The 13,106-nt window shown below is 38.0% G+C and overlaps 1 protein-coding gene across 7 annotated transcripts in view; it reads right to left on the reverse strand.

Moving 5' to 3' along the window:
* ACBD6 (acyl-CoA binding domain containing 6) overlaps positions 1-13,106 on the reverse strand; it is a 222,636-nt gene that overhangs the window by 13,305 nt on the left and 196,225 nt on the right. For 4 of the 7 annotated variants that reach the window (XM_024133640.3, XM_055084189.1, XM_024133643.3 and 1 more), the window contains one exon: positions 11,095-11,125. The exons of 1 other annotated variant lie outside the window; for it this stretch is intronic. In XM_024133640.3, the coding sequence (XP_023989408.1) occupies positions 11,095-11,125 (31 nt within the window). Of the gene's footprint in view, positions 1-4,599; positions 4,658-5,724; positions 5,848-11,094; positions 11,126-13,106 lie in introns of all 7 variants that reach the window. 2 more of the 7 variants (XR_003679439.2, XM_028488608.2) reach the window with 2 other exon arrangements.

The following is a 13,106-nucleotide window of genomic DNA, read 5'->3' on the forward strand; positions in this document are numbered from 1 at the left end:
AACCCGTGTCCCCTGCATCGGCAGGCGGACTCTCAACCACTGCGCCACCAGGGAAGCCCTCTATTTCTGAGAGAATGTTGTTAGTTTGTGTCTTTAGGAAGTGTGTCCATTTACTCTAAGTTATCTAATTTATTGGTAAAAAGCTGTCAATAATGTTCCCTTATTTGATTCATATCTGTAGGATCTGTGTTGATGACTCCTTTTCATTTCTGAAATTGTTAATTTGTTTTTCCTCTTCTAAATTGATCTGGCTAGAGGTCTATCAGTTTTATTGACCTTTTTAAAGGTTTTCAATGGTTTCATTGATTTTTGGTTTTCTATTTCAATGATTTCTGCTCTGATCTTTATTTTTATTACAATGCTTGAGCTTACTTTGCTTTTCTTTTTCAAAAAATTTTCAAGGTAGAATCTTAGATCATTGATTTGAGACCTTTCTTTTTTAATAAAAGATCCAATTTTCCTCTAAGCACTGTTTTAGCTGCATCTCACAACTTTTGGTGGGGTGTTTTCATTTCATTCAATTCAAAATGTTTTCTTATTTCTCTTGGAATTTCTTCTCTGACCTATGAGTTATTTAGAAGTATGTTGAAGTTTCATACAATTAGGGATTTTCCAGATATGTGTCTGTTATTAATTTCTAATTTAATTCTGGTGGTCACAGAGCAAACTTTGTATGATTTCTTTTATGCTTGTTAAGGTTAGTTTTATGGCCTAGAATATGGTCTGTCTTGGTAAATTTTCCATGTGTACTTGAAACAATGTATATTGTGTATATTAGGTGTAATGTTCTATAAATGTCAATTAGGTCAAGTTGGTTGATAGTATGGTTCAAGTCTTTCAAATCCTTGCTGAATTTTTATCTACTTGCTCTATCAATTACTCATTTATTGCTTGAAAAGGGCTGTTTTTTCCTTGCTTTCTTGAATGCACAACATTGTGTGTAGGAGGACAGTGGAGGCTGAAGTAAATAATACTATTTACACCCAGAAATGGTCATGCCTTTTCTTCTGTCATGCCATTAGTATGGGTGTGGAGTCAATCTAGTCAGCTGTTGAACCAGGTTTGGTTTTGTTGTTACTATGGATAACCTCAGCACATCACACACTTAAATTCCTCCAGCTGCGGGCTGCTGCTACCTTATGCTTAGTGTGAGGCCTGGGTGCCAGAGGGTGTTTTTTTTTTAGAATTCTCACTCCACCCTCAGCTTTCAGTAGTCTCTGCATATCTACCACAGAGGGAGTCTCTCTCTGTACTTTTTCTCCTCATCCATCGATAAGACTGCTACTGCTTATTACTCAGAGTGAGGCTCATGGTGAGAGTGGCATGGAGTTCTTTCTCCTTTTAGTCTAGTCTCAGTCTTAGGCCCTCAGGGGTGGCAATTTCTCAGTGTTTTTGCATCCTCCCTGCCCCCACAAATGTCAGCCAAGTTCTGCCTTGTGTGAGAGAAAACATGTCTTGAGTGGGAATTCCCTGTCCAGCCCACAGGGGGCAAGAGATCTCTGCTTTGTGTCAGCACAGGATCTGGAGCCCAGGGGCTCCCTGTCCCGCCACAGTGGCAGACAGGGTTTGCTATCACTCCTCCTCCAAAGGCAGTGGATATCTGCCTAGGCCCAGGGACAGGAGGAGAGAATAGAAGAGCTTTCTGCTTTTCCCCCAGTGGCTTAAGGATTTTTCTTTGTATGAAACAAGGGTCTAGAAGTGGCAGGATTTCATGCCTGTGTGCCACTGAGGAGGGATCTCTCTGTTCTCAATTTGTCTTACAGCACCCAGTTAATGAAAAAAAGTACATGAGTGAAAAGTCTTCTTGGGTCCGAGGCTCCCAGTTATTCTAAAATGTCATACTAGCTCACCTTAAGAATTTGTTCATTTTAGCTGTTTTTTTCTTATCTGCTTTTATGGTGGCTGCCTCTTCCTTGGGCGTTCTATCAAAGGTGAAACAGTTGGTGTATCTTATAGGGGCTTGTCATTCTTTGGAATTCGGTTTACTTAGCTGACATGCAACTTCTAGTATCTGATGGGTTTAAGAAAAGTTACGATTTTGTAGATTATCTAGCATTTTCTTCTTGTTAGTGTGGGAGCAATGTTCTGTTGCAGTTTTCTCTGTCTTAAGTGGAAGCAGAACTCTCCAGGAGTTTGGGCTTAAATGATTTAGTAGTGACGTTTCTTCTTTTGCACTTTGTTGGTACTCATGTAAAGATAAAGAGCTTCTTTCTATGGCTCCCTCATCTGTCTTCTCTCACCTGGTGGGTGCTTTCAGCTCAGGGCTCCCTGGCTATATGCTGTGAAGTGGGCATAGAGCCAAGAGCCAAAACCAGGTTGTGATAAGTTACAAATTGTGACAGCTTTGGTGATTCTTTATATTATCCATCCTGACAGACTTAGGTACCAAACTCTAATTTATAATAGCACAGACTCAGAGGTGGTTCTAAAGGGAACAGTGGTGGAAGGAAGAAATTTTTCTGAGCTAAAATCAGACCATCTGGCAACCCTATCTCTCTGCCTTTAGTGGGATTTCTTAGAAGGCTACTAGAATTATAAATGTTAAATTAATACTTGAATAAGTGAATAGAGAGTAGGAGAAAAAGGTAGAGAAAGGCAAATTTGCCTATTCTAATCCTGGGACAGGTGTTAATGCGCCGAGATCATGTTTTGGGGTATGCCTTAGGAAGGAAGGCAGAGACAGGATATATTTACCAATAAAGTGTTTAGGATTATAACATCCCTTTGAGAGTTTAAAATCATCTCCCAAAATAATGAACATTTTTATTTTACTGTTTTGAAAGGTTTTACCATGAATCACTGTACACCAAGTTAGATTTCAGTGGAAGACAGTCTCAAGTTAGATTCCAATGGAAGACAGTCTCTCAGAAAACATAACAAAGTTAAAGACACATTGCCTAGTATCAAGTATCTGTGAAAGAGGATATTTATCCTGCATAAAACTAGCTACGTGACATTTATATTTTAAGGAATAATCATTTAACATTTCTTGCCACAGCTATCAGTCTCAACTTATTGTGAGAAACACTTGGTTAGGTTTTAAAATTGGAACTTTTAAAGCAGTATCAGAGGAATAAATTTCCCAGTGTATAAATCTGTGATACATGGTAATAACTACCATGGTCTGTCAGATCACACTTTAGCTCAAATCTAACCCAACACTTGAGACTGCTAAGCATGAAGATCAAGGCTAAGTAGCTGTGTATTATGGCTGAAGACACTAAGCTGGCCATCTCAAAGGGGCATTAATTTCATACAATCTGTATGATGATGTGACTTTTCCAGTAGTGAGATATGGTATAATCTATGAGTACTAACCCAGGAATGGAGCTTAAATTTTTAAGTTTCACATGTAGAGGACTACTGCCAACCAGCTGAGAAAAGGCTTAACTGGGCTGTATAACAATCCCCTAACCTAACAAATGTAAATGAAATTTTAGCTCAACTGTAACTATAAAGTGAGATTTAAATTTGGAATTTAAGGGTTGCAAAATAGTACTTCAGAGTAAGAGATATGGTACCCACAAGGAAAGGAGTTTTATTAACAAATGCCTGGGTTTATGCAAAGAAAGACTGATATGAGAGCATAAGCAATCAGGAAGTTGTAGTAGAGAGAGAAAAAAAAAAAAAAGGACGAGAAGAGAAAGACTGATTTAAAGGACAAGGGGAAAACACACAGGTGAATCTCACCCCGGTATGAGGAGGGCATTTGTAATACCTCTTGGAGAGTCACTGTTGATAGGCATCAATTATGTTTATGTTTAGCATAGAGCCTATGGCAGGTATAGGTGCCCAACAAACAGTTTTTGAACATATATGCTCTGTGCTCCCAATTAGATGGTGAGCTACTTGATTATATGCTTTTCTATATTCTCCTCTTCATCTAACACAGTATTGGGGATTAGTATTTACTCAAAATTCATTAGTTAATTGATTTCTCTGCCTTTGGCATCTTCAGTGAAGCACAATTCACAAGGCAGAGTCCTCTTTCAGAAATGTGTGAGCTGCCCTCCCCCTCAAAATGGACAAAGACAAAGAAGATGAGACTGGGATGAGAAGGAAAGGGTGCTAACATTTTACCAAATTAATGAGGGGATACTGGTGCCCACAATGTGCTGGGAAATACAAAGACAGTCATGAGCCCATCTTGGAAAAGCCTGAGCAAGCCTATAGGGATTAGAACAGTTGCTGAATTTACGGTACCCTGGGAACCTCTATTTGTCAAGTGCCATAGATGCAGCCCTGACACTGGCACAGGTGAAGATGAATTTTCATTCAGAGCAGTGAGCCTTCTGACTCCATTAATCCTCAGGGTTTTGATGATGAATTTCTTTCTTTTTTTTTTAATTTATTTTCACTCTAATGCCTCCTCCCACTGCCCTGTAACAGCGTGCAAGGAACAGAACAGATGGTGCTTTACGTGGAAGACCAAGGGCTCATGAGGATACAAAGCCTGCCCACTCTGAAATCACATGACTGCACGTGCAAGGAAAAGCCCTGATTTCCCCTGGGAGACACAGATGCAATGATGTTAGTATTCCCAGTGGAGGGGGAGGAGGGGAGGGCTAACACGCCATTTACAAGGAAGCCCACACTTACACTAATATACTCTTCAGCAGGGACCATGTTTAAATCAAAATAACAGGAGGACCAATATCTGAAGATTCAAAAACACCAAAGTAAAACAGAGGCGAATGAAGGTTTTAATATGCTGCTATGCAAAGCGCATGTAGAGCGAACTAGTGAGGACATACAGTAGTAGAACACTGGCCTCTAGTTAACCTGCCATTGGCTCTGACCCAGTTTTAATCGGAAGAAGGCAGGATTTACAACCTGCTTAAGGATGGAGTTTGACAACTGCTATAATCAGAAGAGCTGTCAACACAAGGACAGCTGTCAAGCCAAACTGTAATTCATAAAAAATAACAGCTAAGCCCCCAAGACATCCCCAACATTGTCTGCAATCACTGGATTTAACTATATTTATAGTGTTATGAAAGTTCTAAGAATAGGTTAAGGGTCCTAAAATAAAATAAAATCAACAAATAGCTATTGAGTGCCTATTAAATAAAAAGATTAAATAACATTAAATGACTAAATGGATAAAATATGCCCAGCAGATTCCCTGGCATATAGTAGGTGCTTAATAAATGGTAATTATTATTATTGTTACATGCCAAGCTCTGTTTTGACAACCTTAAAATCGGGCAAAAGTCTAGTGACCTAGTAAGAAAATCTAAATTAAAAATTAATCACACCTATAAGTGATCATTAAAGTATTAATTTCACGAAATATTCCTGAGTTGTCAGAATATTTTAGTTTTATATATTTGTAATGCCAAAACCTCTAACTAATAATATTATTGGAGCATTTAATTATCTTGATTATAACATATATGGTATTTGTTTTGTTCTTTCTACAATGAATAATATAATCTGAAAGATAGACAGAAATAGAAATCATTTTACTAGATCAATTTTGGGCAGGATTCCTGAATCGGATAATTTTTATGACTGTCTAAACTCAGTGAACAGAAATAGGAATATGAAGGTGCACAAATGGACACATATATATGTGTTTACTCACAAGTACAGTTTTGAAAAATAGCCTGTCCCACTGACCAAGGTGATCAACGATAAAAGACTTTCATTTATTTCTATAAAAGACTATCTTCCACAAAATAATGTGTGCTTTAAAAGGATACTAGGACTGTAATTATTTACAGAGTTATGAAAAGGCGACTGGAAGTGGAATCAGAAGATCTGGATAAGTGTCTTGGCTCTGCCACCTATAGCTTGTGTTACGCTGTCAAGGTCATTTCACCTATCTGGACTTCAGTTTTTCATCTGCAAATGTAGGAAAACAAGGCCTAGCTCAGACATCTGTTGGAAAGATTAAGAGATTATATACATGAAAACAGTAACACCACCATCTTATATCTGCCTAGGTTTGGATTTTTTTTGTATGTGTGTAAACTTTATTAGAGTATAAAATACATACAGAAGAGTACCAAAACAATAAACATAAACTTTCTTAAGATAAATTTATCCATGTAACTAGCACATAGATCAAGAATCAGCTCATCATTAGAATCTCAGAAGCACCCCTGCCCTGTTAATCCCTTCCAAATGCCACCTACCCAGTTCCCCAAGGTGACCATTATCCTGTCTGCTAATGCTGGAGATGAGTTTTTCCTGTTTTTGATCTTCATATAAATGGAAGCATATAGTACATACTGAGTTCAGGATGCCAGATACAAAACAGTATGTTCGTGAGATTCATCATTTTACACTCAGTGTCTCTTTTACAATTCCATTTCTTTATCTTTCTGTACTGCCTTTTAGAACTACCTTTCAGTTCACCATAATTTTTTTTTTACTTGTGCCAATTCTGCACTTTAACCTATTCATATTGTAAGATTTCTATATTTTTTCACTTAACTGAAGTTCTATTTGATTCTCTTTCAAATCTGCCTGTTCTTTTTTGGAGTGTCTTGTTCCTGTGTTCTTGATTCCTTGATTTTATACAATTCTTTTCTGATAATTTCTATCCAATGGTTTTACTTAAATTCCTTAAAGTCTAATCTTGTGGTTTACTATGTCTGCTGACATTCACTCAGCTGTAATCTGTAATTCTGGATTGTGAGCTCATTTTCAGCAGAACTTCTTTCTGTAGGAATTTTGTGCTGCATTGGTTGAGGATGTGTCTCTCAAGAGAAGTTTAGCATTTGCTTCTGCCAGTTCCTTTAGGGGTAACCAGCCTAGTACACTTATGTTAATTTCTCAACTTGAGAATTTCTGAAACAGAGTATAAATTTAAACCCCAAACTTGCATGAGGTGGGGCTTTTCTTCCACCCAGATTCTGGTCTGTGGCAGATAAGCTTGTTTTCCTTCCTTATATTAGTGGCTCACCTTTTTCTAATCTAATTTAATTTAACTTTATTTTCCTACTGAGGATGCAGTCCTTTGAAAGTGCTGGCTTACTCTGGATGCAGGTCTCAGTTCCAACTTCCCATTACTCAAGAAGCAACATTTCCAGGGTTTGCTGGCATTGAAACCCAAGCCCACAGTTTTCCCAGATTAGACAGTGTTAACTCACACACTAGCACTATGGTTATCAGGTCCTTGTTTATTGGCTGGGAGGTGAAGGACACCCAACGTCTGGGGACATCTGTTACCTTGAAAAGGATGTTTGGTATATTTTATCCAGCAAATAGTAGGTGCTCATTAAATATTTGTTGAATGAATGAAATATAATTAAGTTGTATTTATAGTACTAATAGAGCCTATGATATTTAGATTTAAAGTAATTTAGATTTAAAGTAATTTAAATTTAAAATAATTTAAACTGAATCTTCAAATAGATACATGCATACAGTTCCAAATACAGAAGTCATTAAAGGGTTTATAGGAAAACACTTATCCTGTGCTTGTATTCTAGCTCCACACTTCTTCCCTTAGGCAACCAACATTCACTTTTTGTGTATCGTTCCATTTATTAGCAAATGTGTACAGATATATACATATATAAATGTGTAAATGGATATATATATCCATTTACTAGCAAATGTGTACAGAACAGTATATACACTGTTCTGCACCTTATTCCTTTCACTTAACAATATATCTTAGAGATTTTTCCATATCAGTACATAAAGAATATACAGCTTATTTTGAAGCCAGTCAGAAAGACCTTTGAGGGACTTCCCTGGCGGTCCAGTGGTTAAGACTTCGTGCTTCTAATGCAGGGGCGTGGGTTTGATCCCTGGTCAGGGAACTAAGATCCCACACACCGCACAGTGCAGCCAAAAAAAATTCCCAACCCTGCTGCTATACAGAAATGAAGTTTACACATATCAAACTTAAATGGACACATTCCCACAACTGTAAAGGCATTAACCCCTAACGGTTAACTAGGGATGACAGAGTGACTCATCTACATTCTCAAGGGCATATTTAGTCTGGTTTAACTGTTTCTACAGTTTCTGGATAGAGACATGAAACGAAAACATAAAACATGCCACAGAGAAGGCACTAAAAAATGTCTAATAAGTGGATGAAAGAAGGAATGAGGGGATGAAAATAAGAACTGATTTAGCACAGCACGTGGCTGCATTGGCGGAGTTGTCTTTTTAAGCCGAGCAGTGAACTCTGGACCTTATGGCACGTATATTGAAATAAAAAGTTCGCCTGGCTTCTTGAAGCCAGGCATCAGGAAGAAGGCGCAGCCCTGAATTTTATGCTGAGGGCCTCACAACCACTGTTGAAGAGTTTCCTTTTTTCCCTTTCAGATTATCTGTGGTTGTTTGACTTATGCCAAGCTCAAACATCTAGGGAGGTAGCTGAGAAACGTTTTTTCCTGGGTCGAAAATTAGAGTCGAGAGTAGCCAGCATTTGGTGATGTCAGAAGAGCTATCTGACAGAATTCTATAAACACCTTTGCAGAGTGAGAGATGTGAGGGCTGGGGAAGGCATTTGTTTTGCTCTCCTTTCCTGGTAAATCTAGAGATATGGGTTTGAATCTCTGGCTCCCTTAGGTAAGTTTATTATAACTTCTTTGAGTTCTGATTTCCTCATTTATAAACTGGGGAAAACAATAATTACTTCGGAGGGCTGTTTATAGAAAGGAGCCTAGTGATTACCTGTATACTGTGATAGATATGATTTTTTTTTTTTTTTGGCTGCCTTGGGTCTTCGTTGCTGCACGCGGGCTTTCTCTAGTTGCGGCGAGTGGGGGCTGCTCTTCGTCGCGGTGCGCAGGCTTCTCATTGTGGTGGCTTCTCTTGTTGCGGAGCACAGGCTCTAGGCGCGCCAGCTTCAGTAGTTGCAGCACGTGGGCTCAGTAGTTGTGGCTCATGGGCTCTAGGGTGCAGGCTCAGTAGTTGTGTAGCACGGGCTAAGCTGCTCCGCGGCATGTGGGATCTTCCCGGACCAGGGATTGAACCCATGTCCCCTGCATTGGCAGGCGGATTCTTAAGCACCGCGCCACCAGGGAAGTCTTCGATATCCACATTTTTAATGGCACACCTTTCAAAGGTATTTGGGAACACAGAATATACATGTATGCATATATGTGTGTATATATATGCAATTTAAATTAACAACTATTTTAAGTACAGAATACAGAAGAATATAAAGGCTAATAAAACAAGTTTTTGGCTATTACAAGTAATGCTGCAATGTTCTTAATTATGTCTCATTATATACATTTTGGGGAGTATTTCTAGGGAATATACTAGAAGTGAAATTGCTGGACTGTATGGTACGTGTACCTTCAACTTCACTAGACTTTGCCAAATTCATCTCCAAAGTGATTGCAACAGTTGACACTCCCAACAGCAATGTACAAGAGTTCTTGTTCCTCTACATCCTAATACTAATCTTTGTAAATGTTTACATGTTGCCGATCTGTGTGAAGTTATATCTAAATGTGTTAATCTGCATTCCCTGATTATCGTTGGGAGACAATTCTCCAAGGGACTCTCATGTTTCTGCACCCCTTGTGAGAAGAGGTAATGACAGCTTTTATTCTGGACTATCTTTCCCAAAATGTTTATATAGTGAACAGTCTTCAACAACAGAGGTACTGTTTCTTTCCAGAGTGGAAGGCAGGCTTGCTTATTGTCCAGTATAATAAACATATGTGTCCTCCAGAGCAAAGGTTGAGCAGGTCTTCTGGCAGCTTATTATAAAAGACTAGAGTTCCCTAAGCTTAGGATTTCTAAGCTATGACACACTATGTGTGCAGGACCTACCTGGGCTTTTCTTCATAGCTCCTGTGAGACTCAAGGGGAAATAACACAAACACAAAGCTCATGCTGCTTGCTATGCTGTGAATAATAGTCTTTTGTCTCTGATCCATGAGTTGTGTGTCTTTTGCCAGCATCCATAAGACTGTATCAAGCTAATTTGTTAGTGTGCAAGCAGAGTACAATATCAGACTATTCATAGTTCTTGAAAGTTATTGGTGAAGGTGAGCATCTTGTTTATCAGTTATTTGGCTCTTCCCGTTTGTGAGCTATCTGTTTTTTGGAGTCTATTATTTCCATTTGATTGTCTTTTTTTAAAATAAATTTATTTATTTTATTTATTCATTTTTGGCTGTGTGGGGTCTTCATTGCTGCACACAGGCTTTCTCTAGTTGTGGTGAGTGGGGGCTACCCTTCGTTGCGGTGCGCGGGCTTCTCATTGCAGTAGCTTCTCTTGTTGCAGAGCATGGGCTCTAGGCGTGGGCTTCAGTAGTTGTGGCACACGGGCTCAGTAGTTGTGGCTTGTGGGCTCTAGAGCACAGGCTCAGTAGTTGTGGTGCACGGGCTTAGTTGCTCTGCAGCATGTGGGATCTTCCCAGACCAGGGCTCAAACCTGTGTCCCCTGCATTGGCAGGCAGGTTCTTAACCACTGCGCCACCAGGGAAGCCCTGATTGTCTTTCTTACTCACTGGGAGATGTTCTTGATATATTCTGGTTTAAATATTGATGGCTGTCTTTTATTCAACCATATTCACACCCAAACAGATTAAAAGTAACAACACTTTTTCTGGTACTTTACAGTTTACAAAATACTTCAATATCTTTTACCTTACTGAAATTATCCAGTAGCTCTTCGAGAACCATGTTATTTCCATTTTACAGATTATCCTCTATTTTACAGATTACTTAAGTGAAGATTAGTTAACTGCGCTAATCAGTTAATAGGGGAAATAAGTTAAAAAATAAAATCTATTTTTCTTCACTTCAGCTACATCAAGAAAGCATTTCTTATAGGAGAGATTCTAGCCCCTAAGTGACAGTGATTAGCATCTTACTTGTCACTGACAGTAACAAGAATAAAATAATAAATTTTCAAAAGGGGATTGGAGGAGCCTCCATTTCTGCTGACTGTGTAGAAATGCTCAATTTACTGTGAATGTGTCCATAAGAATTTTAACATATCTCCAACTTTACAGGTTATTAATCTGTTTTTTTTTTTTTTAGTTACTGTATTTCTGCTAGTGGCTAGGCATTTTTCTAAGCACTATGTTGGGCTGGACAAAATTGAGATAAACAAATAGAAAAAAGTCAAATATAATTAGTAATAATTTAAAAGCATCTTACCATAATGTAGAGCTGTTTGACCTTCATTGTCCTATAAAAGAAACAAACAGTATATTTTAGCACCTAAGTTATTGCAAAAGTATGAAGGCACATAAGCTACAGCAAATATATCTGATATACCAAAGTTCCATAGGTTTAACAGATACAGGAAGAGAAGTCAGTTCTCTGAGCCTCACAGTAACTTTTGACCAAACTCTCCATCTAGGAGAAAAGGAGAATGCTGAATGGTGACTTGTACACTGAAGCAGCTACAGTCAGAGTGACAGGATGACCAGATCTGCATTAGTGGCAGAAAAATGGACTCTGTATATCACTTATCTTGCCAGTATTATAGTGTTTTTTTCTAAGCACATTCCCAAAATCTATCTAAGAAGTCTATGATTTACAGTAAGAGTTAGTAGCTTTTTAATCCCTTTTCAAAGATGCACAGATTCCAGGCTTATAACACTGGGTTTCCCAATCATATCAAATATCATAAAGAAATGTGATTTCAAGGCACACAAAGTCCTACAAGTTGTTAAAGTCAAAAGTTCCCTCATATACTCAGGAAACTCCAACTGTTCAGATAATTTTTTTATTCCTTTAAGACTAAGATACTCTAACTATATAAACTAGTTATAGCACAGATAAGTCTTTTTTAGCAATGCTATTTCTTTAACTTTTTATTTTATATTGGAGTATAGTTGATTTACAGTGTTGTTAGTTTCAGGTGTACCGCGAAGTGATTCAGTCATACGTATACCTATATCATTCTTTTTCAGATTCTTTTCCCATATAGATTATTACAGAATATTGAGTAGAGTTCTCTGTGCTATACGGCAGGTCCTTGGTTGGTTATCTATTTTATATATAGTAGTGTCTATGTTAATCTCAAACTCCTAATTTATCCCTCCCCCTGCCTCTCCCTTTTGGTAAACATAAGTTTTATAAATCTGAGTCTGTTCTGTTTTATAAATAACTTCATTTGTATCATTTTTTTGGATTCCACATATAAGTTATATGATATTTGTCTTTCTCTGACTTCATTTAGTATGATAATCTCTAGGTCCATCCATGTTGCTGCAAATGGCATTATTTCATTCATTTTTTATGGCTAATATTCCGTTGTATATATGTACTACATCTTCTATATCCATTCCTCTGTCGATGTATACTTAGGTTGCTTCTATGTCTTGGCTACTGTAAACAGCACTGCAATGAACACTGGGGTGCATGTATCCTTTCAAACCATGGTTTCCTCCAGATATATGCCCAGGACTGGGATTGCTGGATCATATGGTAGCTCTGTTGTTAGTTTTTTAAGGAACCTCCACACTGTTCTCCATAGTGGTTGTACCAGTTTACATTCCCACCAAAAGTGTAGGAGGGGTCCCCTTTTCTCCACACCCTCTCCAGCATTTATTGTTTGTAGACTTTTTGATGATGGCCATTCTGACTGGTGTGAGGTGATTCCTCATTGTAGTTTTGATTTGCATTTCTCTAATGATTAGCCATGTTGAGCATCTTTTCATGTGCTTTTGGGCCATCTGTATGTCTTTCTTTAGAGAAATGTCTATTCAGATCTTCTGCCCACTTTTTGGTTGGGTTTTTTTTTTTTTTTTTGATATTGAGCTGAACGAGCCGTTTGTAAATTATGGAGATTAATCCTTGGTCGGTTGCTTCGTTTGCAAATATTTTCTCCCATCCTGTGGGTTGTCTTTTCATTTTATGGCTTTCTTTGCTGTGCAGAAGCTTTTATGTTTAATTAGGTCCCATTTGTTTATTTTTGTTTTTATTTTCTTTACTCTAGGAGGTGGATCCAAAAAGATATTGCTGCGGCTTATGTCAAAGAGTGTTCTGCCTACGTTTTCCTCTAAGAGTTTTATAGTACAGGGTCTTACATTTAGGTCTTTAATCCATCTTGAGTTTATTTTTGTGTATGGTGTTAGGGAGTGTTTTAATTTCATTCTTATTTTTTTTAACATCTTTATTGGAGTATAATTGCTTTACAATGGTGTGTTAGTTTCTGCTTT

This window comes from Physeter macrocephalus, chromosome 4, assembly GCF_002837175.3.
Source record: "Physeter macrocephalus isolate SW-GA chromosome 4, ASM283717v5, whole genome shotgun sequence".
NCBI classification, from domain to species: Eukaryota; Metazoa; Chordata; class Mammalia; order Artiodactyla; family Physeteridae; genus Physeter; species Physeter macrocephalus.